This window comes from Narcine bancroftii, chromosome 1 (assembly GCF_036971445.1).
Source record: "Narcine bancroftii isolate sNarBan1 chromosome 1, sNarBan1.hap1, whole genome shotgun sequence".
Classification (NCBI taxonomy): domain Eukaryota; kingdom Metazoa; phylum Chordata; class Chondrichthyes; order Torpediniformes; family Narcinidae; genus Narcine; species Narcine bancroftii.
Window position 1 is genome coordinate 190067550 of NC_091469.1, and position 24805 is coordinate 190092354.

At 36.6% G+C, this 24805-nt stretch overlaps 1 protein-coding gene across 5 annotated transcripts in view; it reads left to right on the forward strand.

The window, feature by feature from the left end:
- The window catches only part of camsap1b (calmodulin regulated spectrin-associated protein 1b), a 115107-nt gene that overhangs the window by 51047 nt on the left and 39255 nt on the right, over positions 1 to 24805 (forward strand). Inside the window, exons 2-9 of one of the 5 annotated variants that reach the window (XM_069885500.1) lie at positions 911 to 1079; positions 4904 to 4984; positions 9889 to 9921; positions 13771 to 13912; positions 16947 to 17086; positions 21444 to 21540; positions 21821 to 21992; positions 24202 to 24293. In XM_069885500.1, the coding sequence (XP_069741601.1) occupies positions 1062 to 1079; positions 4904 to 4984; positions 9889 to 9921; positions 13771 to 13912; positions 16947 to 17086; positions 21444 to 21540; positions 21821 to 21992; positions 24202 to 24293 (775 nt within the window). In that variant the 5' untranslated portion in view covers positions 911 to 1061. Of the gene's footprint in view, positions 1 to 910; positions 1080 to 4903; positions 4985 to 8897; positions 9005 to 9888; positions 9922 to 13770; positions 13913 to 16946; positions 17087 to 21443; positions 21541 to 21820; positions 21993 to 24201; positions 24294 to 24805 lie in introns of those variants that run through there. The other 4 variants (XM_069885475.1, XM_069885481.1, XM_069885491.1 and 1 more) reach the window with 4 other exon arrangements.

Genomic DNA, 24805 nt, shown 5'->3' on the forward strand with positions numbered 1-24805 from the left:
ACTGCACAAAATTGAAGAGAGAATAGCAGAGAATTTTATATATAAATGGGCAACTAGATCTATTTCTGGTGGAAAGGAAGCACCATTAATAAAGCAAATTTTGAATATTTAGCACAAACTGAATATTTAATTGGATCAAAAAGGAAAATAACTCCAAAAACATCCTTGATTCAAAATAGATCAATTCCTTTAACAATGGATAATAAAATTCTACATGTGTATTCCTGTAAAGGGGTCAGATATGTAGAAGATTGTTATGTACAAGGGCAAATAATATTATTTGAACAGTTTAAAAAAAAATACAATATTCATAATAATACAATCTTCTACCACTTTCAGTAAAGAGCTTTTTTTTCCAGAGATGAATTAGGACTGACCATGATTCTACCAGAGTGCAGTGAAATGGAGATTCTGATTTGAAAGGGGAACACGAAGAAATTCACATCAGTACTCTACTTCAATTGGATACTCCTAAAATGGAGTTGTATGAATCAAAACAAAGATGGGAGGGAATCAGATCTGAATATTAGTATTGGTCCAATATATGATAGGATCTTACCCCACAGAAGTTGCATAAATTAAATTCCAAGATATCAGATATATGTTTTAGATGCAGGATTCCACCTGGTCATGCACTAAAGTGAAACCCTAAACCAGATCATTTGGAAACAATTGCAACAAAGTGTAGAATTGTTTCTCCTAGGAAATATTGTGGACATAAAACCTAAAATGAGGCTGTCTTAAGTACCATGCAGAATTTCTTAAAGTTGTATTGGCAGTGGCCAGGAAATGTATTGCAGTCTGATGCCCTTCTGGACAGAGCCTGATGGAATGCAGAAATACATAGTTGTGTTTTTCTGGAGAAAATTACTTGCAATTTAAGAAAGAAATGTAATTTTTTTTGTTGCAGGTATGGCAACTATATTTGCATAATGCATGGTTGAATATTTAAGATACTTAATCTCTATTGGCATCTCAAGAAAAACGTCTGAGCTTTTACTACACTGATAGCCAGACGAGCTATTGTATTGAAATCAAAAGGAGATGCATCCCCTGCTCATATGCAATGGTTATATGAGGTAATATCTTATTTAAGTTTAGAGAAAATCAGATATAATATTAAAGATAGAAAGTTTCAATTTATGAAATTGTGGGGCCCATTCATAGATTTAAAAAAAAATTATTATAAGAATTATACTTTCCAGTAATTCTTTGTCTGTTTTCCAGGGGTGGGGGGATGTCACCAGTGATTCCACAGCATTATTGATTTCTTTTTCTTCTCAAAAAAGGTAAACTTGGTTAGAGGGAGGGGAATAGATTAGTCCCTCTGTTTTTTCTATTTTTAATCCTTATTAATATAACAGTCCAATAATGGGTATGATGTAGTTGCATTCATTATGTTTATTACTAGAATGAGTTATAAGTAACTATTAATGTAGATATGCATATTTTTCCCTTTCCCTTTGGTATATTTGCTTGTATACAATTGATTCATTATGTAATCGTCATTTATTATGTATGCTTATTATGTTAAACTCAATAAAAATATATTAAAAAATAATAAGCAAGTTATGATGGAAATGCAGTATTCATTATAAAATTGGTTTCTTGCCAAGCAATAGTAAGGCAACATTATGGTAAATTGTTTAGTATTCTTATCATACCACACCAAAAATACTTGGTGTAGATCTGGCCCCTAAGATGAAAGTAATGTAAAAGTAACGTCAGTTTTAAATATTTCTGTTAAATCCATGAGAAAAAATAACATTGAAATTTCACAAAATTTCTATATATTAGAAGTTGAATTTTGTTGCATCATTATTTACTATTATTCTTGTTATTCAGTGTTATTGTAAAGATAGTTACTTACACACACTTAGCAACCTAGAATAGCTACTTTTTGCTATGCTTAGCAAACAATAGCATCAACAAATAATGCGAATTCATCAAGTAATTCATGACCCATATCTGTAATGGATTTGTATTCTGCTGTATCCTTTGATAGGGCTTTGCACTGACCACAACTCTTCCAGTCTTCAGAATCTGAATTTATTTCCATGACGTGTCATGAAATTTGTTGTTAGAGCTATAAATTACATTTTTTTAAAAAAATGCATACAAAAAGAAGAGAAATTGAGGTCGTGTCAATGGGTCATTGTCCATTCAGAAAGCTAATGGCAGAAGTGAAGGAACTGTTTCTGTGCCATTAAGTGTTCGTCTTCGGGCTCCTGTACCTCCAGTGTGAAGAGGTATCATCTGCAAACTTACTAACCCACTCTTCTAACTTTTATTTATCCAAGTCATTATCATGGGGCCCCAACGATGATACTTGCGGAATACCACTCACTGATCACAGTCCTCCAACCAGAATAACAACCTTCCACCACAGCTCTCTGTCTTCCATGGGCCAGCCAATGTCATATCTAAACTAACAACTCAACATGGATCCTAAGCATTGGCACCTTCTGAAATAGCTTACCATGAGTGACTGTCAAACACCAACTAAATAAAGTCCACATATGTCACATCCATTGCCATTTCTTCTGTTGTTGTCTCAGAAAACTCGCATCATATTGATAAGTCATTATCTCCCTTTTGCAAAACCATTTTGACTGTCCGTAATATGATCATGATTTTCCAAATTAGAATAAATCGTATCTCCAAGTATCCTTTAAAATATCTTCCCTGCCTCTCATGAGAGATTTACTGGTCTAATTTCCCAGATTATCAGTTCTCCCCATCTTGAGTAAGGGAGTGATTTAGCTACTCTCCAGTCGCCTGAAACCTTTTCTGTCACTAGTGAGGGCACTTGGATCTTTGTCAAGCCCCAGCAATCTTTTTGCCTCTTTTAATAGTTGAGGATGTGCAGGTAGCCCTCACCTTACGATGAGGATCATGTTCTGGCACTTCCATCGGAAGTGGGGGAAAAAATCGTAAGTCGTAAAAAGGTGGTGGGATCAGTGTGGGGACTGACATGGGGCTGTGGGGAGAGAGTGGGCAGTGGGATCAATGTGAGGACCAACACAGGGATGTGGGGTCAGAGTGGAGACCAACACGGGGTTGTCAGGAGAGACCGGGGCGGTGGAATCAGTGTGGGGACCGATACAGCACTTTTGGGAGACACTGAACATCATAGCCTAGCCAAAATTCAAAGTACAGTATGGATTTGAACCATAGTAACTTTGAAAAATCATAAGTTGGACCATCGTAAGTCAAGACTAACTGCATCATCAAGCCCAGAGGACTTATCCACCTATTGGTGCTCAAAAGAGCAAACATAACCTTTTTTTGGTATCAGAATTCCCTAATACATGAGATTTATTTAAAATGGATCTATACGTTGATCCTTGGCTATGTTTATTGGGATATATGAATACAATTACGGCAAATTTACATTTGGAGAAACCTCGTATTGCATTTATACGTTTAGGATTGGCGGTTGCTAGAAAATGTGCAGCTGTAACTTGGAAAAATTATGTTGAATTGAGTATACAGAGATGGCACAATGAAATTCAATCATGTATTTATTTGGAGAAGATAACCTACAATTTGTGGAACGATTATTTCTTTGTTGAAATGTGGAGCTTATCTTTGAAATGTATGGGTTTAGAAGTGTTTGTATGGCTTTATATGTGATGAAAGATGTAAAAAGATGGGACACCACCCTGTTATTAGTTGATTTTATTGTAATTTTTTTTAATAAGCTCCGAAGGTGGGAGGTTTGTAGGGGGGTGGGGTGGGTGGGAAGGGGGGATATTAGGGAGTAGTTTTAGTTTATATTTTTTTAAAATTTGTAAACATTTTAAATAAAGTTTTCAAAAAAAAATTCCCTAATACATGAATGTTCACCATATTGTGCTTCCCCCAACACTGCCTTCTTGGTGACTATTGATGTAAAATACATACTTAGTACCTCATCCACTTCCTCTGATTCCAAGCATAAATTCCTTCCTAGGTCCTTGAGCAGTCCACTTCTCTCCATATTCATTCTTTTGCTTTTAATATCATTATAAAATACCTTGGAAGTTTCTTTAGTCCTGCTTGTCATGCATGTTTCTTGGTCCTCTTTGACTTTCTTAATGCTCTGCTCTATCCTGCATTCTTTGTTTCTCTCGGGCTTTTTACAATTTGTGGAACAATTATTTCTTTGTTGAAATGTGGATTTTGTATTTGAAATGTATGGGTTTAGAAGTTAAGTAATTGCTATAATGAAAAAATTGAAAGGCAACAGAGTTTAAATAAGTGAGTTTTTTCTGGTAAGGGGCTGCTGCAGATGCACCAAGTGGGTTTCAGCTATGACTGCAGAGTTTTTAAAAAAAAGTTTCATTCCTGTACTCATAAACTTGATGTTTTTACATGGCAGCCGTGCAACAATTAGAGGTACAGGAAGATGGGCAAGGAGAATTGTGCTGCAAGAGGAACTAATGTGAATGGTGGAATTGACCACTCCAAAAGATTAATCAATGGGAAAGAAATACTGTAATGAATATGTAAAACAATTCTGGTTGATGTACATTATTAACTCATTGAGAGTCTTGCCTAATGTAATCACAATTTAGTTTACCTAAAGAAAAAAAATGAAAGTAGAACTAAACTTTATGATCTATTTCTTAGCTTTTAATTGTTTTAGTGAGATGTAATATTTTACAATTATCCAACACTGTATAACTGAATAATTTTGCAGTGGTGACATCTAATAGCTTTTCTGATTGAAGCTCAAATACTTAATTAGGCTTTGTTTATTTACATATAATAATTTCTTATTAAATCATACTGAAATTAAAGACCTTGAAAAATGTAGTTCTTTGATTTGATGGTGGATTTGTACATTAGAAATTACTTTTTCACGAATCTATTTCCATTTCATGATTAAACATGTTTGCTGTTTTTTTTATCATTTCAGGTGAATTTAAAAATGCGAGAAATTACAGAAAAAGAACTTAAACTTAAACAACAAGTTGTAGAAAGTCCAAGTCACCAAAAGGTAAGTTTAATGAGCTGATCAAGTTTTTCTAGATCATTATTTATCAAATAATTATTGTACAAGTCTCTTGAGTACATTTTTTCTCTAATTTGTTTACCAAAGATTGTATAATGAAGTGTTTGTCAACCACTGAGTCATCAACTTGCTAAATGACATGTTTTATGCTTTGTATTTAATAAAAGCAAAATACTTAGATTACTCTCAGCAAAGGTGTTTTCATTTTTCAGTTGAAAGAATCATTGGACATTTCCAATTCACAATTTAGTTTTACGCTTGAACTACCACAAATAGCAGATTTGATAACAGCAGTTTTATTTTGATGGTTATTAACTTACTCCAATTTTAAACTGCAATTCTCAAAACTTGGTATTGCACAGATGAACATCGATCGCACTGATGTTGCTTGACCCATTGAGTTCCTCCAGCAGATTGTGTTTAGCTTTAGATTCCAGCATTTGCAGTGCTCTGAGGATTTCTGCAGTTCAGGAAGTTGAAATTGAAATGAATATGCTCAGCCTATCAATTCAGTAACAGTATACCCATATAAAATTTAAATAATGTGCATCTGGACCTTTACAGGTTTTGAAATTGCTAACATCAGCAGAAAAAATGAATCTCTGGGTTGCATGTGATGAAATGTGCTGTATGTATTCTGACAATAAATTTGAACTTTATACTATTTTCCCTCTTCAGTGGTCACTAAAGTCTTTGTTGTTTTTCAGTTTTACATGTTTGCTCAAGACTTTATCTGAAGCTAATGTTATATTTTCAAAAGCCATATTCTTGTAATTTTCTAATATTATTGGAGATTATTTTAAGAATGCTTTTCTTTTAAAAAAAAGTTTATTTGGCATTCAAGACTATGTTGGCTCTGTTGGTGATCAGCAAAGAGAAGGGGAAAATGTTTCTGATCTGCTCTGATTGGGGTCTGATGAGGAAATTGAGGATCTAGTTGCAAAGGAACAAACAGTCCCAGCTCCTTCAGTTTGATAGGTTTTGCTGATGTGATGGTGTTAAATGCTGAGCTGTAGTCAATTAACGACAGCCTGATATAAGTGTTCTTGTCGTCCAAGACCACTCACTAGTCCTGAGTGGAGGGTCAGCAAGATGGTATCTGCTGTTGACCTGTGGTGACAGGAGCCAAATTGATGTATTGAGATTTATAAATAATAGGTTCTTTGGTTTGCAATGTTGATTAAGACTGTATAGTTAGAGTGTTATGTACCATGATGTGTTAAGTTGTGGTTTAACAGTATAATCCTGTTTAATGCTTATTGTGGTCATTGGAAGAAGCAGTGTTACCGAAAGTGGTGTGACTACTTTGTGATTAAGTGCACCCAATACTGTATTTCATTTGGAGCAGCTAGACTAGTAGATTATTAGTTTATTATGGTAACCCAAATATATAACCTATCAGTAGCTAAAGGTATTTTTTTTTAATTAAAGGAATGGAAGGATAGTTTATACATTGCCATTCTTTTAATGTTTAACAGCATATAATAGAGTTATAGAGTATTGTGTTGAATCAAGTAGCTGTGGAATAGACAATTAAATACAGAAGTTTTAGAGACTTGATGTGAATAAAAGAAGCCATGAACTGAAATAAAACTTGAGGTGGGAAAAATAGTCTGTAAACTTACAACAGACTAGTTGCTGGGGTCTAGCATGAAACAAGAGAGAGCTAAAGCCATAGATGGAGGACAGCCGAAAGATACTAGCAGCAATTGAGATGTAAGATGGAACAGATTTTGTTAAATCTGTGGAACAAACAAAATACCACATTTTAACATATGATATGGGAATAGAGATTGTGTAACTTGGCAGTGTTGGCAGACTATAATTTTAAAATAATTTCTGGACAATTGTAATAGATGGCAAGATATTTGTATGAATATAACTCAATATATTTGAATGGAAAAGAGAATAGTGAAATAGAACAAAATCAGAAATATTTTAATCATATGGAAGATCCTTGGTATTATTAGATCCTTGATTTCCTCACCTCCAGACCACAATCAGTGAGGATTGGTAAAGGACATCTCCACAAACTCCATCAGTATTGGAGCACCACAGGGCTACGTTCTTGGCTCCCTACTCTACTCACTTTCCACCTATGACAGCGTTACACCTACAACAGCAATACCATCTACAAATTCGCTAATGGGTTGTATAAAAAGAGTTGACAAGTCAGCATACAGGAATGAGAATGAAAACGTGGCTGAATTGTGCACCAGTAACAACCTTGCACCAAGATTGTTGACTTCAGGAAGGGAAAACCAGAGGTGTACGATCCAGTGATCAATGGTGGATCAAAGGCGGAGAAGATGAACAAATTTAAATTCTTGGGAGTCACTATCTCGAAGATATTTTCTGCAGCTGGCACACCAATGGCATTGAGAAGAAAGCACATCAGCACCTCCACTTCCTCGGGAGTTTGCGGAGGTTTGATATGACATCAGAAACCCTGGCAAATTTCTACACGTGTGGTGGAAAGTGTGCTGACCGGCTGCATCATGGTCTACTATGGGGTCACCAGTACCCCTGAGTGTAAAGCTCTGCAAAAGGTAGTGGATACAGCCCAGGACATCAGGCAAACCACTCCACACTATTGAGAACATCTACAGGGAACTCTGCCATTGGAGAGCAATAGCACTCATCAAGGATCCACCCACCACTCACTCTGTTCTCATTGCTGCCATCAAGAAAGAGGTATAGGTGCCACAAGACTCAGGAACAATTGATACCCCTCCACCATCAGACTCCTCAACAACAAACTCAATCAGGGACTCTTACTTTTGCACTTTATTTGTTTTTTTTTTAAAACCTCTATTATAATCAGTTTGGTTGAATTTTTTATTTGTTTATATGTATGTGTAAGTTGTGCACTTTTTTTGCACTTCAAGTAAGTGGTAAAAAGAATCTTGACAATAAGTCTCAAATCTAAACTTGCAAACAAATTCAAAGATGCCTTCAGCAAGGCTTTGGAGTGGGTGGTATGAGATGGTATTATGCTACCGCCTTGTGGTCAAGGTCCAACATTGCCTTTTAAGATGAGAAGTGCCTTTGGGAATATTTGTGCAAACTGTTCGACCTATGACAACTGCACTCAAGAAGCAAGTTAGTCTGAATATTGGTAGTGGAATTGTAGTATGCAGATAATATATGCATTTGCATATGCTCAGAGCCTGAACTCCAAGTTGAGGTGAACAAGAAAATTTGCTGGTGCTGGATAAACAGCAGGTCATGCAGCAACCATCCTGAGCCCTTCCTGAAATGTTGACTGCTTTTTACTTTCTATGGATGCTGCATGACCTGCTGAGTTTCTCCAGTACTTTTGTGTCCTGCACTGAATTCCAGAGTTACCCATTTCACTAAAGCATATGAGAGGATAGACCTTGTATTCAATGTCCACAAGACCTCTTCCTGATTCTTCTCAATGCTTTCTGATAACAAAGATTCATGATGAGACTAGAAAACATTGACCTCTTCCCATATTTCAAAAGTCAATCTTCAGCAAGAGTAGAGATTAATGATGAAATTTGCCATATGTTACAAATACTCAATCCTTGGCTGATTGAGAGAAAGACTGTTTGAACTTTGACTTCAGAACTGACGTACAACTCATAATCATTGAGTAGTAGTGATCCCTGCCTTGTAGGTTTCTAAAACATAGACTACATCCAGAATACATCTTGAGGCACTGGAAAAATGCCACCAACAAAGTCTCCCAAATTCAGTAGAATGATTTGGACATGAATATCAGTATCCTCCTTCAGGCCAACATGCCCAGCATTGAGGACCTAGTTATACTCAGTCAACTGTGTTGAAATTGTATTTACTTTGTAAGAGGCATTTGCTTACGTGTGTAATTATATGATTGTGACAAAACAATGTTTTGACATCAATAGAAAAGGTATGTTCTGAAATGGAATTTATTCCAATGCCACATTCTGGTGTGCATATGTTTGAAGCAACAACGGGAAAGATTATGAAATGACCATTTTATGAAATTGAAAGGAGGTGAAAATGACCAGATATTCCAAATCTGTTGCAAACTGTGGCTGGTGAAAAAATATCTTGAGTTGATTGTGTGCAGCATTCCCACTGACTTTATTATTTATTCTTGGGGAATGGCACTTTACATACTGTTCAATAGTGCTTCACAACCAACATCAGACAAGAGACTAGAAATTTGTTTTGTAGATAATGGGGAATGAACCTGGGCCCACTTCTATGTTTGGTATATTTGGATGTAATTGTAAACAGTGTTATGTTTACTTAACACAGAAATGGAATAGTATGGATGAATACAAGTGTGTTGTCATTGAGGGAAATGTTTCCATTTGTTGAACCTGGATGAATGTTTGAATATTGCTTCAATTAACATGGTGCACACAAAGAGCAAATGAATGCAAATAATGTGGTAACAGTAATAAAAAGGGAAATATTTACCAGTAAACATTACAATGCAAAATTTCTTACACTAATCTTTTGTACATTGGTGTAAGGGGTTCAGGGTATGTGTTAAATGTTATTCTTGCCATTTTCCATATTTTAAATGATTTCATGTTAGAATACAGCTCAAATTGCTGTTAGCTTTTTGCTTTTAGTCTGTATTTAAAACAGTTATCGCAGTATCTATCAGTTAGATATGTGCAATTAAACATAGTATGTGAACTTTACCTCTTTCACCTTAATTTTACCATCCCACCACATTATAATTATAAATATTCTCTGTAAAATTGAAGTTACTGATACTACAAACTATGTGATAGCTGTGGATATATTGGTCACTGAACAATTGGGATTAACTGTTTGATTTGGAGTGTTTTCTAACAGTCTGTGTGTCATGTTCTATCCTTTCCATGCTTGAATTCTAACTCCTTTCCCTACTTTTTGGGCAGTCTCCTTCAAAATGGTATTGGAAACTGGTGCCTGTAAGTGAGCCATTCAAGTTTCTATTTATACTTCAGTCACTCTTTGTAACTCCTTCATGTAACAGCAGCAATAAGCAACAAAGCATTTTCTGGTGTGTGTTGGAGACCTAGCTATCCAATTTCTGTATAAAACCACCTCTGAAAACTTGTGCTCATTTTGTTTTTACAGTTAATTATTTTCTAAAATGTGGGCATACTTTTAAATTCTCAGGTAGGCATAAATCCAAAGCTGAATTTTTAAAAAATCTGATTTAAATTAAATATAAATTCCTCTAACAATGAGATTTCAAAGGAGTTCCTTTGGAGTTGATCATTGAGAAAGTACAAGAACCAAAATGAATCAGATTTTTCAGATAGTAACCAGCAAACAGTGCAGCACCTTTGGCTGTCAAATAAACTGACCCTTTTAGCACCATGCTGAGAGAGTGCTGCACTCTCAGGTGTGCCATCTTAACCAAGGTTCTGTCTCCATCCTTGGGTAAGTTAAATGATCCCTTGGTATTATTTCAAAGATGGATAAGGTCATTATCCCTATTGATCACATTATCTGATCATTGCCATGTCAATATTTGTGGGAATTGGTTATGCATAAATAGGTGGCTGCACATCCTCTATTAGAGCAGATTCCACATTTTAATTTAATCAGTACATAGTTTTTTCACCTCTTCCCATGTCTCAAATTCTGCATCAGAAAATGCCAGTATTGAATTCAATATCAAATGAATTACAATTTTTTAAACAATGAAGTAAGAGCAATTTAAAAAAAAAAACCCAAAATCCTGTTATTTTCATTTGCAAGGAATAACATCCGAAGTGAAATCATTGCACACTTGTATAAGCAAATTTTTGGCACCAGAAAGATATTGTTTGCCATGCCTATTAAAATGGATCATTGAACTGGAAGGAAAGAAAAGCATGCGTGTTTTTTTTGGTAGCCCCTGTCACTTTCATTTTAGGACTTCACAAAATACAGTTAATGATGCATGTTATTTTTTTAAAAAAAGATATACTTGCTTTTGTGTAACAAGGAAATGTGCACAACCTCTCACAAACAATCTAACAATCACCAGATTAATTTGATCATCAGGATAAAAGCCCTACTCTTTAAATAATACAAAGATATGTTCCACATCCACTTCTAACAATGTACAAGAGTGTCAATTTAGATTTAGACCCTGATCTTTGAAGTAGGATTTGAACCAACCATGTATCAAATTTGAGCTCCATGGCTGGCACATAATTTAAGGGAAATTCCCATTATCTCATGATAAGTTGAGTTCCGATAGGTCTACCAACTTCATGCAATTCATTGTATTTGAGTGGTGATTCATTTGACAAAGTAACATTATTATCTGCTTTTAGAAGAGCAAGGCATCTTGGACACCACCTTTTGTAATTCTATGGTTCTTCTGTCACAGAATTCAAGCTAACATTTCAAATGGATTTGATGAACCATTTCTCAAATCTATTTTCTTAGTTAGAAGGTGGTTTGTTGTTTATTGCTGAAAATGTCAAGTCTCCAGGGAACATAATTGGCCTTTTAAATGTGATTATTTGCAAAATGCAATGCTCTTGTTTTCTTTTACATTTAAGTCTTAGAATTTCTGGTAGATATTTAAAGCTTTTGAATGTAGTTTGTAAAATTATTCAAATAAAACTTTTTAAGCTATAACTGAGAACATTGAATTTACAAATGAGACATTAGGAATCTGGAAATATTCAGCGGATCTTGTCATGCATGTTTTCTAATGACAGGCACTGAATGCTACTTAATTAGATCATTTCCTTGTTAGATATAAATCATTATCAATTTGAGTGGTATTTTTCAAATACAGGCAGCTGATTTGAGACAAATACCATGAAGAGCACATTTGGTGAATGATCTGCATTTACAAACTGATCAGTAATTCTTAAATCTGAACTTGGAGAATCAATGTTGATGTCTGTCCCCTCTCTTCCTAACCCACCATCTGTTCTCTGGCTGCCAGCCATTATTGGTTCACTTTAAAATTGCACCAGTCCATTTCTTGATTTATCAACTAAATGTTTGAAGTCTTAGCAAACATGAGGATTTTTGACAATTCCTGCCTTTAAACAAGTGCACTGTATTCTGCATGCACCTTTCCTGTCTTTGTATTTGATTATTTGATTTGATGCATGCTGTAAGCTCGCTGCATATGGGACCCAGATTTGTCTACATATTTTTTTAAATTAAGCCTCTGGCTTTACTTTGAATTTTATAGCTTTTGCATTTATTAAATGTATAGGACCTGCTAAATGTATAACCAGAATGCACATTTCATTGAATGATTGAACAAATGTTTGCTTTTATTGTTTATGAAAAAATTGTTATGAGCTGGAATGGTGTTATTTCTGAACTGTTATCACTGAAATATGCTCATTGCTTCAATTTATTTGGGTTGAAGAAGGAATAATGTGAAAAGAAATCTCTTGGAATTTGATGCAGTAATTTCCACTTGCAAAAATCTTTTCATCATTTTATTTCTCCTCACTTGCATCCCTTTTATTTTGGGTTAAAATTTGTATTACTGTGGTGTGATTTTTTTAATAAAAAAAAAATTGACTTTCTAACTTTTTTTAAATCAATTTTTCATTTACACTCTAGATTTTTATCAATGTAGGTTGAAGGTCCAAGTAATTTCACTATTTTTGAAAAAGAGAATTAAGGGAGGTACCAAATGTAGAATGGTTAGTGTATATTTTGGACCTTGATTACAACATGTTTGGAAATAACAAAGACCCAATTTAGCTTGTACAATAAAGCTTGATTTACTGGTTTCCATTTCATTTACCGGTATACGTTATTTGTATTCAGTAGAAAGAACTGTTCATTTTTAAAATTGCTAATAAGGTTAGCACTAACAAATTCTGCAACTATTAGTAAAGAGTTAGTTGTAAAATGTCCTTCTAGTTTAAAAAATATCTCATCAATTTAAATAAACTGGTTTAATATATTTTGAGTACAAAGCTTAAGAAAAGATCTTAGATGACCAAGCAATCTCAAGGCACAATGGAGATCTGCATTCAACTCCAACCTAGAGTGGATCTATGTGGATTTTGCACATTCTTCCTGCGACAATGCTGGTTTCCTCTGGAATACTGTAAGATGGAAGGTTGATTGGCTGCTATATTGTCCGTGGTGTGTAAGTAATACAATCTAGAGGAGTAGAGAATGTGGGGAGAACATAAGCATTAATGTAGGATTGGTGTGAATATATGATTAGGGTTAGGGTTACTGATTCTATTGATTGAAAGGCCTATTTCCAGGCTGCATCTCACTATGACTAATCTTCTTGCTTGTGAAGTTGTTCACAAAGTAGTTTTTGCCAACATCTTTAGAATTAAGAAATATTTAAAAAATGCATATTTCTTTCAGGCTTGGGTAGTAGTATAAAATATTTCAACTCTATTCTTAGGCAAAACAGTAAATTAGTATGTCCCTTCTAGCTTTAAAAAAATGACATTGAAGTCAAGTATGTCAATTTTCTGTATGCTCATTCCATTTTGCCTTGAATAGGAATCCACTGTGCTACTTACCTGTTTTGTTTTCCATTGCATGAAATTACATTTTATTGTAAGAGCATTAGAGTCCATATATTTGAATGAGAAGTGTTCAAAAGTATTTGATACATTGCTTCCTTGGTTGAAAATCCTTGTGACGATATTTATCTTATCCAAAAATAAACAAAAAACTGGTGAGTGGATATCCTGAATATAATTTGGGTTTTACAATAGTTATATCTTAAGGAAGGAACAGAATGGAATACCATTTCCGTTCCAGCATTAATATAATTTTATCTCTGACAAAGCATTTTAAAAATGTTTTAGGTTCGTTATCGACGAGATCACCCCTTGAACAAGCAGTTACCATTTTTCCCTTTAATGGAGGACTTAATGAGGGATGCTTGTGATGGCTGTTCACTTCTCGCAGTTATTCACTATTACTGCCCAGATCTTATGAAATTAGAAGGTATTTGTGTCTAAAATTATGCATTGAACTCTACTTTGCTGTTGTTCCACAGTTTAAAATTGTATGTACTCTTAGATATAATAATCATAAATCAAATGTTGAAAACATCCTGTTTTATTTTCTAAATATTTTGGATATGATGCTGTTGCAGTTCTATTTATCCCATATATAATGTGATATATGTTCAGAACTGAAGATTGCTCTGGATTAAGACTAATATTGATGCTGTTTATTATGCAGATTAATTCCAGTATTTATTCTCTTTAAGCAACAGCTTATATGCACTTTCGTTTTCTTCAATACCCTAAATTCTTGAATACCATTAGCTTTTTTCAACTGATACAAATGTAGAAATCTTATGATGCAGCAAGTGTAGAAAAAAGCTGAAAAAAATGTTGATAAAAATCGCTTCAAAATTCTCCGAGCAAGTAACTCATTTCATTTGTCCTTTTTTTTTCTCTCGGCGCAGTAGGATCCCTAATATATTGACCATCTTGGAGGTATTCATAGAAGAACACAGTACAAGACTTTTGGTCCATAATGTTGGACCAATATATTGTATCGGCATCTACCACTACGGCCAGGCAATGTATTCCATGTACCCACCAATCTCTATGTAAATTTTTTTTACATTGACATCCCCTAAACTTTTCTCCGCTCACCTTTCATGGATATCCTTTTGTATTGCCCCCCTTGGCTGACGACTCATAAGCTTGTACAGTTCTTTTAAGATGCCTCTCATCCTCCCTTGCTCCAAAGAGGAAAGTCAAAGTTTGCTTAACTTTTCCTCACAAAATATATTTTCTAATCCAGGCCATATCCTGGGAAAGTTTTGTACCCTCTAAATTTTCCACATCTTTCCTATAATGATTAGACTAGAACTGAACCAGAGTTTTATAGCTCTGCAAAATGATCTCCGCTCTTGAACTTAATCCCCTGACTAATGAATGCCAGCACTCCGTATACCTTCTTAACCACCCTATCAATTTGTGTGATAACTTTGAGGAATCTGTGGACTTGGATCCCAAGATCCTCCACACGATTAAGAAGTCTGTCATTAACCTTGTACTCCATTTTCAAGCTTGAACTTACAAAGTCTATCAATTTTCAAGTTTTCTAGACTGAACTCCATCTTCCACTTCTCCACCGACTCTGTATCCTGTCTATATCCTCCTGTAGCCAATGACAACTTTCTAAACCATGCACAACTCCAACCTTTGTGCCATATGCAAACTTGCTAATTCACCCTTCCACTTCCTCATCCATGTTGTTTCATAAAAATCAGGAAGACCACAGATCCCAGTGGAACACCTCTCATCATCCACCTCCAGGCAGAATATGCTCCATCTACTGCCACCCTCTGTCTTCTTTGGACAAACCATTTCCAAATTCACACACCCAGTTTCCATGAATCCCATGCCTCATAACTTTCTGGATTAGCCTAGCAGGGGAACAGTATCAAATGCGTTACTGAAATTCATATACATCAGATCCATCTCACTTCCTTCATCAGTTTGTTTTGTCAGCTCCTCGAAAACCTCAGTTAGATTTGAGAAGCATAATCTAACCCTTATAAAGCCATGCTGACTGTCCATAATAAGATTATGCCTCTCCAAATGCTTGTCCCTATCGGCTCTTTCAGATGGCCAGATTACCCCTATGCAGCTCTCGGGGAACCCACCTGAAAGAGCAAGAGGCGTCTCCAAGGCACACTTTCTAACCCTCCTCCAGGAGGGATAATTGCTGGAGCACTGAAGTCCTCCTAGGTACCTGAATGCAGCTGCCTGAAAATGGCTGCTAAGGGGCGGGCTGATGACACTATCAGCTGGCGACCTAACTCCCTGCTGCCTGACAGCCCCCCACCACGCGACCCGACAGCTCCCCTCCACGCTGCCCGACAGCTCCCCACCCCGCTGCCCCTGCCCCAACATTCCCTGCCGGCCACCCCTGGCCCAACGTTCCCTGCCCTGACGTACCACCAAACTCCCCTCCCCAGTAAGGCAGGGTCTGTCTGGCAGCGGGGTGGGGGGCTTCAGGCAGTGGAGGGGGGCGGCTGTTGGGCAGCGGGGAGGGGGGGGCTTCAGGCAGCGGGGCGGGGACACATTGGCGCAGGGGCAGCTGGAGGGGGTTCGTCGGGGCAGGGGCGGCCGGAGGGGGAATGTCGGTGCGGCTGGTGAGTTCTGTCACAGCCCAGCTGGCTGTGCGGGAAACACAGAGCAGTTCCACCTACGTGGGGCGTTATGGGTAGGGAAGATGGCCATTGCTATGCCGCATATTTATGACGGGTGGCACTAGTCGCCCCACCTCCTTCAAATGCTGAGGTGCCTATGGAGAAACAGGCCCTTTCAGGTGGGCTGTAGCAGCGTTTTAGAGCTGCCACCTGAAAAGTGAATCTTCAGGCTGGGACCCACTCAAGGCGAAGGATGCACCTGAAAGTGGCTTAAGAATCCTCTCCAATAGTTTGATGTAAAATGAGCATATAGTTCCCAGGTTTATTCCTATTAACCTTCTTGAACAATGGATTGACATTTGCCATCTTCTAATCCACTGGTACCACTCTTGTTGCCAGGGAAGATGCAAAGATGATTGTCAATGACCCAGCAATTTCACTCTTTCCTTCCTGGGATATATCCTATCCAGCTAATGCCTTTTTTTTTTAGAATGAGTATTGGTAAATGTACTGTCATTGTAGGTGGCATTTTAATAATATTTAACAAAAATAACATTTTTCTAAAGTGAATATGTGGTTATCTTGTGTGGGAGGGAGGGGATAGAGGAAGAGTTAGGAATACCTAGGATAACAAATAGAACTCCCATTTTCAAAATAACTGTGTGGGATTGCTTGTTTTTTTTTTTGCAGGGGCTTGTTGCTGCAAAGTATATAATTGGTTCTGTTGGAGATCAGGTGATCTTATTGATGTGTGAATGAAACAATTCAAAAATGTTGTGGTGATTGTTCTTTTTATTCCTTAAGGGCTTGAATATTTCAACATTAATTTCATTGGAATTCATTTTGTCATTTTTTACTTTCTAGATATTTGTTTGAAGGAGGTGACTTCAATTGCAGACAGCTTGTACAATATTCAGCTCCTGATAGACTTCTCAAACCATTACCTAAACAGAAGTTTCTATCTTACTTTGGAAGATATGCTCTATGGTCCTTTAGTGCTGAAGGTAAGGCCTTACTGAGAGGCCCTGTTTACGAAGGGACTTAATTTAGTAGAGTGATTGTATGTGCACATGTGGAGGTAGTTAATGCAGCTGCAAATACTATCTGTCATCCCTCGGAAAGTTATCTTGGAGATGTTATAAACTGGTTTCTGTGTGCTGATAATGCAGGGAGTAAACATTTTAGGGTAGGTTATTATGCAAATAAAGGAGGTGGCAAGCAGTGGAATATAGAAATGGCATGAAAAAAAGAGCAGTTGCAAAAATCATGGGGGATTTTAATATGAAGGTTCATTGGGGAAAATCAGGTTAGTACTGGATTCTAAAATAAGGAATTTGTAGAATGCCTGCAAGATGGCTTTTTCGAGCAGCTTGTGGCTGAGCAGACTAGGGAAAAGGGAAGACTAGATTGGCTGTTGTGTAATGAACCAGATTTGATAAGGGATCTTAACTTAAAGCAACCCTTAAAGATGTAGTAATCACAATATAATAAAACCCTTGTTATGCATAATTCAAAAAAACTGGCAAAAAAATTGTGGAAAATAAATAGGTAAACAATATGGAAGGCTAGAATTTGATCTTGACTCAGAATGCACAGGATAAACACATCGCGTGATGAAGTGTTCAAAAGGGAGGATGAGGCAACTGTGGCTGACAAGAAAAGAGTGAGTGCATACAATATAGTACTTTTCCGATTATCCAAAATGCTTGGGACCAGACGTTTTTTGGTTAACTGGATTTTTCGGATAACTGAGTAATTGCTTTATGCATCCCAGTAGCATCCACAGAATACTTGTATCAGCAATTAAATAACAAGAAAAGAACAACGGGAAGTTTTTCAAGCATGTTTAATTCTTAACAAAAAACATATTAAAGAAAAGATCTTTTTCAACGTGAACTGTCGCTGCTGAAATTTTTTTTGGATAACAGAATTTCGGTTAAGTGGTTTTCGGATCATCGGAAACAAACTGTATAGCAGAAATTAGTTGGAAAGCCGAGGATTGGAACACTTTTTAAAAACCATTAAAAGCAATAGGGAGAGAAAAGATGAAAAACAAGGTGAGCTGGCCAGTAACATGAGGATGCAAAAAGTTTTTTCAGATATATAAAGAGCAAAAGGAAGGCGAGGACAGACATTGGACTGTGGGGAAAACAATGCTGGGAGGTAGTAATGGGAGACAAAGAAATGGTAGATGAACTCAATGGGTATTTTGCGCCAGCTACACTCTGGGCGACGTCAGCGGTGTGTCAGAAGTTAAAGTATCAACGAACAAAAGTGGGTGTATTTGCCATTACTAGGGAGAGGGTGCTGCGGAAATTGAGAAGTCTGAAGGTGGATTAGATGAACTGCATCCCAGGATTCTTAGAGGTAGCTGTAGAGATTGTGGGGGTTTTTTAAAATGATCTTGCAAAAATCAGTGGATTCTGAATGGTTTTGGAGGAATGGAGAATGCAAGTGTCACTATGCTCTTAATGAAGGGAGGAAGGCAAAAGACAGGATATAATAGCCAGTTTATTGTGTGATTTCGGTCATTGGCAAGATGTTAGAATCTATTATGAACGATGAAATTTCGGGGCATTTGGAGGCACATAATAAAATAGGCAGAAGTCGGCAGAATTTCCTTAAAGGGAAATCTTGTATGACAAATTTGGATCATTTGAAGAAATAACAGACAGGACAGGCAAAGGATTGGTTGTAGAACATGACGCTGCTAAACAAACAAGAGCCCATGATTTATTGTCAGAGGACATACATGACACAACATAAGATTTTTTCCTGTGGATGAGGAAGAATTACCACTTAATGGTATTACAAAAAAAAATGACCGTGGATAGTAACATGGATAGAAGGTTGGCTGACTGAGAGGATGAAGAGAGTGGGGGGGGAAGGGTTGCTTTTCTGGTTAGTTCTTGGTGATCAGTGGTGTTCCTAAGAACTGGGTGCTGGGGCCACTTCTTTTCATGTTGTATGTTAATAATTTGGATGTCTGAATTGATCAGAATTTATTGTCATGAGCAAGTCATGAAATTCATTTTTTTTGTGGCAGCGTCATAGTGAAAACATTCATATTATAACAATCTTACAATATTACTATAAAAAAATAAAAATAATAGTCCAATAAAAGGAAGACAGTGCCTTCGGTTCATTAATTATTCAGGAATCTGATGGCAGTGGGGAAGAAGTTGTCCTTGTCTTTAGGCTCCTGACTGTACCTTTTTCCCGATGGCTTTGTGGCCAAGTTTGTGAATGATACAAAGATAAGAGGAGGGGCAGGCAGTGTTGAGGAAGTACCTAGCTTGCAGAAGAATTAAGACTGGTTAGACATTAGGCAAGGATATGGTAGATGGAATACAGTGTTAGAGAAGTGTATGATTATGCACTTTGGCCGTAGAAATAAAGGTGTAAGCTTTTTTCTAAAAGGGCAACAGGTTCAAAAATCAGACTTTTAGAGGCATTTGGAAGATTCCCTGAAGGTTAACTTGCATGTAAGGAAGGTGGTAAGGAAGGAAATTTCTAGAGGGATAACATATAAAAGCATGAATGGAATGTTGATGCATCGATCAGACTGCACAGAGTGTGGTCAATGGTTTTGGGCTTGTTGTCTAACACTTGGCATTGGGGAGGGTCCAAGGGATTTAAAGGGACGTAGTTTTAGGAGCATTTGATGGCTTGGGCTGAACTTGCTGGAATAAGGGTGATATCATGGAAAACCTTTGAATACTGAAAGGCCTGAATATAATGGATGTGGAGAGGATGTTCTGATGGTGGGAGAGTCTGAGACCAGAGGGCAGAGTCTCAGATAACAAAAGCATCCCTTTAGATCAAAATAAGGAATTTTTTTATCCAGTGGGTGATAAATCTATGGAATTCATGCTGCAGAGCAATGTCGAGGCTTAAGTCATTCGCTATATTTAAGAGGTAGATGTTCTCTTGATTAGAACATGATGTGTTTATAAAAATATGGCAACCATATTTGGATCTCGTCTGGGTCCAAAAATTATAAATAAAGATGCTTACTATTATTAAAAAATTTGACCTCCACATTGAAGAGTTTTAAAAAAAAACCTAACTGTAAGACACACACAAGAGGATAGTGGAGTGAACTCAATGGGTTGATGGCACCCCCCCTAGATATCCCTTGATTATCTCTAAATGACTATTCCTATGTGGTTAGTTGGCCAATCCTCTCTCCACATTAATTTGCACGTTACTCTAAATATCATCACTACTTTGTACAGTCTTCCCTGTGACATGTTATTAAATGTATTTTAGAAATCCAGCATTATATCAATGGGTTCACGTTCTATTCTCAAATAATTGTACTAAATGTCAAACACAAACCCAATCTCCCCTTGCAGTTTTTCAATCCACTGCAACCTTTCCAGTTGCTAGGAAATTCAGAAAATTTGCAACCATAGCATCTATTATCTCTGCTAGGATGCATCCTACTAGGGCCTGAAAACTTGTCAAACTTTAACCCTATTAATCCATTTGAAGAAGGGAATGTAGAGACGATCTATTTTAAGTTCCTCCTTTTTATTGTCCCAATTTTTTTATTATTGGGTTATTTTCAGTGTATTGCACAATAAAGATATACAGAATAATAGTTAATTGTCTCTACCATTTCCTGCGTCCCATTATTAATTAATTCCTTAATCTTATCCTCCAGGAAACCAATTTTTTTCTTTAACCACTCTTTCATTTAAATGTTCATGAAAGTTCTTGCTATCTAATTTTATTTCCTATTTTATTCCTGTTATTTAAGGTAATTTAGTTAGGCGTATTGTGCTGCAGATGCCCATTACCTGGCACAATTACAACATGGACTTTACTTGCCAATTGTTAGTCCATGTACAAAAAAAAAATCCAGATTCTGGAACACGTGGCCATGATCTCTTTATTGATTTCAAAGGGGACTGAATATTGTGCACATTGGTAACCATGCCTATTTCTGACTTTTGATGAATTTATGGTAATTGAGGAAGCATTGATATGGATATGCATAAGTAATATAATGTCCTGGGGCTGAATTGATTGATCTCTGGCAATTACAATTTTTTTTTTGGAATATTTATAGATTTTCAAATTCAAATATAAAACAATTTCCAGTAATTAGGCAATTACAATCTTTATGATAGTTTTGTCTATAACTACTGTCTATCTTTCATTTTGTGTGTGTGTGGGGTGTGATGTGGCGTGTGTGTGTGGTGTTTGTGTATGCGCGTTACAGGTGAGCAGTCAGGAGTGAGCAATTTAATGCAGTTATCTTATCCTTGTCTTTTGTAACCCTAATAATATAAAGTTTTTTTGAGCATAAAGTAATGAACAAACATGAGCTTAACATTACTTTTTTCTTCATAGCCCAATGTTATGGTGTTCATTGCTGAATTGTTCTGGTGGTTTGAAGTTGTGAAACCTGACTTTGTGCAGCCAAGGGAAATTCAAGAAATCAAAGATGGTATGTTTTTTTAAGAGGTTCTAATATTTTTTTTAAAAAAAAGAATCAATTGTCATGGATATGACTGTTCAGACTAGCATTTTCTAGTATTTGCTTTATAATTAAATCTTGAAGACTTTGGCCAAGCCATAGGTCTATCACAACTATTTGTTCTGGTAAAACTATGTAAAAATAATTAATGTTCAAGTACCTAATCACGTTTTTATTGTGCTGAGGCTTTCATTATAAAGAAAAAAATATTCTCAAGTATGGAAATATTACATCTGCTTTCTCAATTTAGCTAAAACACTTCTACAACAGAAGAATTTGCGTCCGCCTCTTCCAATTTCCAATGCAACAAAACGTAGCTTTATGGTCAGTCCAGCAAATGGTTTGGGTGATATGTCAGCAATTGCACCGCAGAGTAACCCAGAGATTGGAACCAGGTATTGCCTGCATCCTGAAGAGTTTATGTAAGTCTGTCTTTGTCCCCTTCATCTTGTCGTGTCCTGGAGCAGCTTGTTTTCCCACATGGGTATAGTGTTAACTAAAGGCATGTCTGTGATGGCACAGTTTGTGTTTTTGTTTGAAGTTTTATCATACGTCGCAATAAAATTAAAACTTTATTAGTTCTAATAACACTGGACAACAACCTTTTTCAAAAGGTTTGCTCCCTGAAAAAAAAATTGGAGAGTATAATAGACAACTTCAAGCTGAACACAAAGACAATTTCAGATTTGCTGTATCACGTAGGAAGTTGGGGGAATGTTTACATTAACTTCTTTTGAATTCAGCATGTTTAATCACATAATGATACTGACACATTGTGTTAGTTCAACTGACTAAAAATGTTTTACTGCTGATTTTCATTTGTACTCAGCATCTGATGCCTTTTGTGTTAGTGTCCAACAATAATCGGCAAGCATTGATGGATTCCAGTTGCCCTGATGTCCCTTTTCCATAGTCGCAATATCCTGGTGATTGCACCAAGATCAGCCGGGAAGAAGTCCAAATGCGAATGTAGAAAATGAACTTCCAATGACATATCATACTTTATGGTTTTGTATGTTTGAAGCATGTTATCAATGCTGCATCTTTGAGCCATAAGCATATACACACCACAAATATAACAATGTATTGCAGCTTTGTGACATTGACAAGACATTTCTGCTGTATTGAATCTTCCTGAAGACAATAAATGCTATTGCCTTAAGAACATGTGCATCAACATGCATTCAATCTCTATCAGTGTACACAGTATCTGTGTACAGTATGTAAGCTGCTTTTATAGCCTGTCTGCTTCTATTCTGACTAAGCATGCCCAAGCCTAAGACAACATTTGCATGCTTGGACTGAGGAAAACAGCTTGCTTTGTGGACAATATACTGGTAGACTTAAAATATGATTGGAAGTCAGAAAAATGGGTTATATCTTTAAAGAAAAGGTACATGATAGGAAGATTTTAAGGCTATTTTCACGATCAGCAGCCCAAAATCCTTAAAATACACCCAAAAATGTTCAGGAAGCAAAAACTGTTGTTCGGTGTAATTAGAATATATGGAAAAATTAAAGGTCTGGGCTCACTTTTCAGGAAGGCATAACAGTGACTACATTTCCTGAGAAGCCTGAAGGGCAAGGTTACTGGCCACCATCATGACAACCTTCTACCTTCTACAGGAGCTCTATTGAAAGTGTCATGGCCGGCTGCAATCCAGTGTGGTATGGTTGCTGCAAATAAATGGATTGGAGGTCAATCCACAAGACCATAAGAATGGCAGAGAGGCTCATTGGATTCACCCTCCCTTCCCCTGCCACCCTTCCCCTGCCACCCCCCCCCCCACCAAAATGCACAAGCGAGATGATCTACTGCGATTGTTGTCTGAAGAGGGCATGCAAAATAATTGAACACTCCCTTCCATCCTGCACATCTTTCAGCTTCTCTCATTGGGAAAGAGATACAGGAGTATCAGCCAGCTCCACCAGACTGAGAACAGCTGAACAGCTTCTTCCCATGAGCAGTGAGAATGCTGAATGACCCAAGCAACTGCTCACACTAACCATCCAAGCAGACTCTCATATTTAGTGAACAATATTTATTTGTGTTTGTATATACATCTATATAAAAGTGCTTTTCAAATTTCCCCCCTAAATTCATATTCCACCTTAAGTAATCCCTATGCCATTGGTGCTCTCTGATTAGTAAGGGATTGCTTAAGGTGGTATGTGAGTGGGAAGGGAAGATTGAGATCCACTGCTCTAGACCCAATTGTTACTGAAATATTTTGCTTGAGAAAAAATTGTCATTGGCCCATTTCCTTTGGAGTTATGAAAATGTGCACATAACAATTAGGTATGATTTAAACAGTGGTTTGTCAAACATTTTCTTTCCCCCCCCTCCCCCCCACATACCACCTTAAGCAATCCTCTACTAATCACAGAGCACCTGTGGCATAAGGATTGCTTAAGGTGGTACTTGAGTTTAAGGGGGCATTTTGAAAACCACTGGTACATGTACTTATACTGCATATGTATTGTTTGTCTGGTTGTGTGTCTGTGTATTATGTAAATAGGACTGGAGAACACTGTTTTGTTGTATGTTGCAATCTGATGACCATAAACTTGACACAGCAAATCAGGATATTCATAGTGTCAAATAATGCTTCTCATTATTTTTCCATATAGCAAGGGAAGCCCTGCCTTCAGTCCATCCCACCCATTGTTGCCTTTAAGACAGAGGCAATATAAATCTCCTTTATCTAGTGAAGAAAGTCCAGGTAAGACATTTGTGGTGCATACAGACTGGAAAATGTGCTAATTTTAGAGATTCTAGTTTTGTTAGAGATGGAGATGATAGTGGTGTGGAGGTGGTAAGAAAAGCATTAATAATCAGTCACTTTGCTGATTCATCAATATATATATCAGCTAATTGGATAGTTTAAATAGCTACTTTAAATGTTTGCTTTTTCCTATTGTACAGCTACTTGGAGCTGTAAAACAAGAAAAAAATTCTAAATAGAAAGCTAGACTAATTTTTGTGCTTTATAGATAAACATCAGTACCGTTGATCATAATTATTGATACTGGTTGAAAAGATGAAATTAAAGTATTTTCAGTATAAAAGTAAATTGTTTTCTTCCTAAAATTTGAGTGACATACTAAAGTTTGATCAAGTTGAAAACTGATTCATTTACAGACAAAGAAGCACCTTTTCAATTTTGATGACGAAATATCCAGTTCCCTCCATAATGTTTTGGACAAAATATATATTTTCCTTTATTTTCCCCTG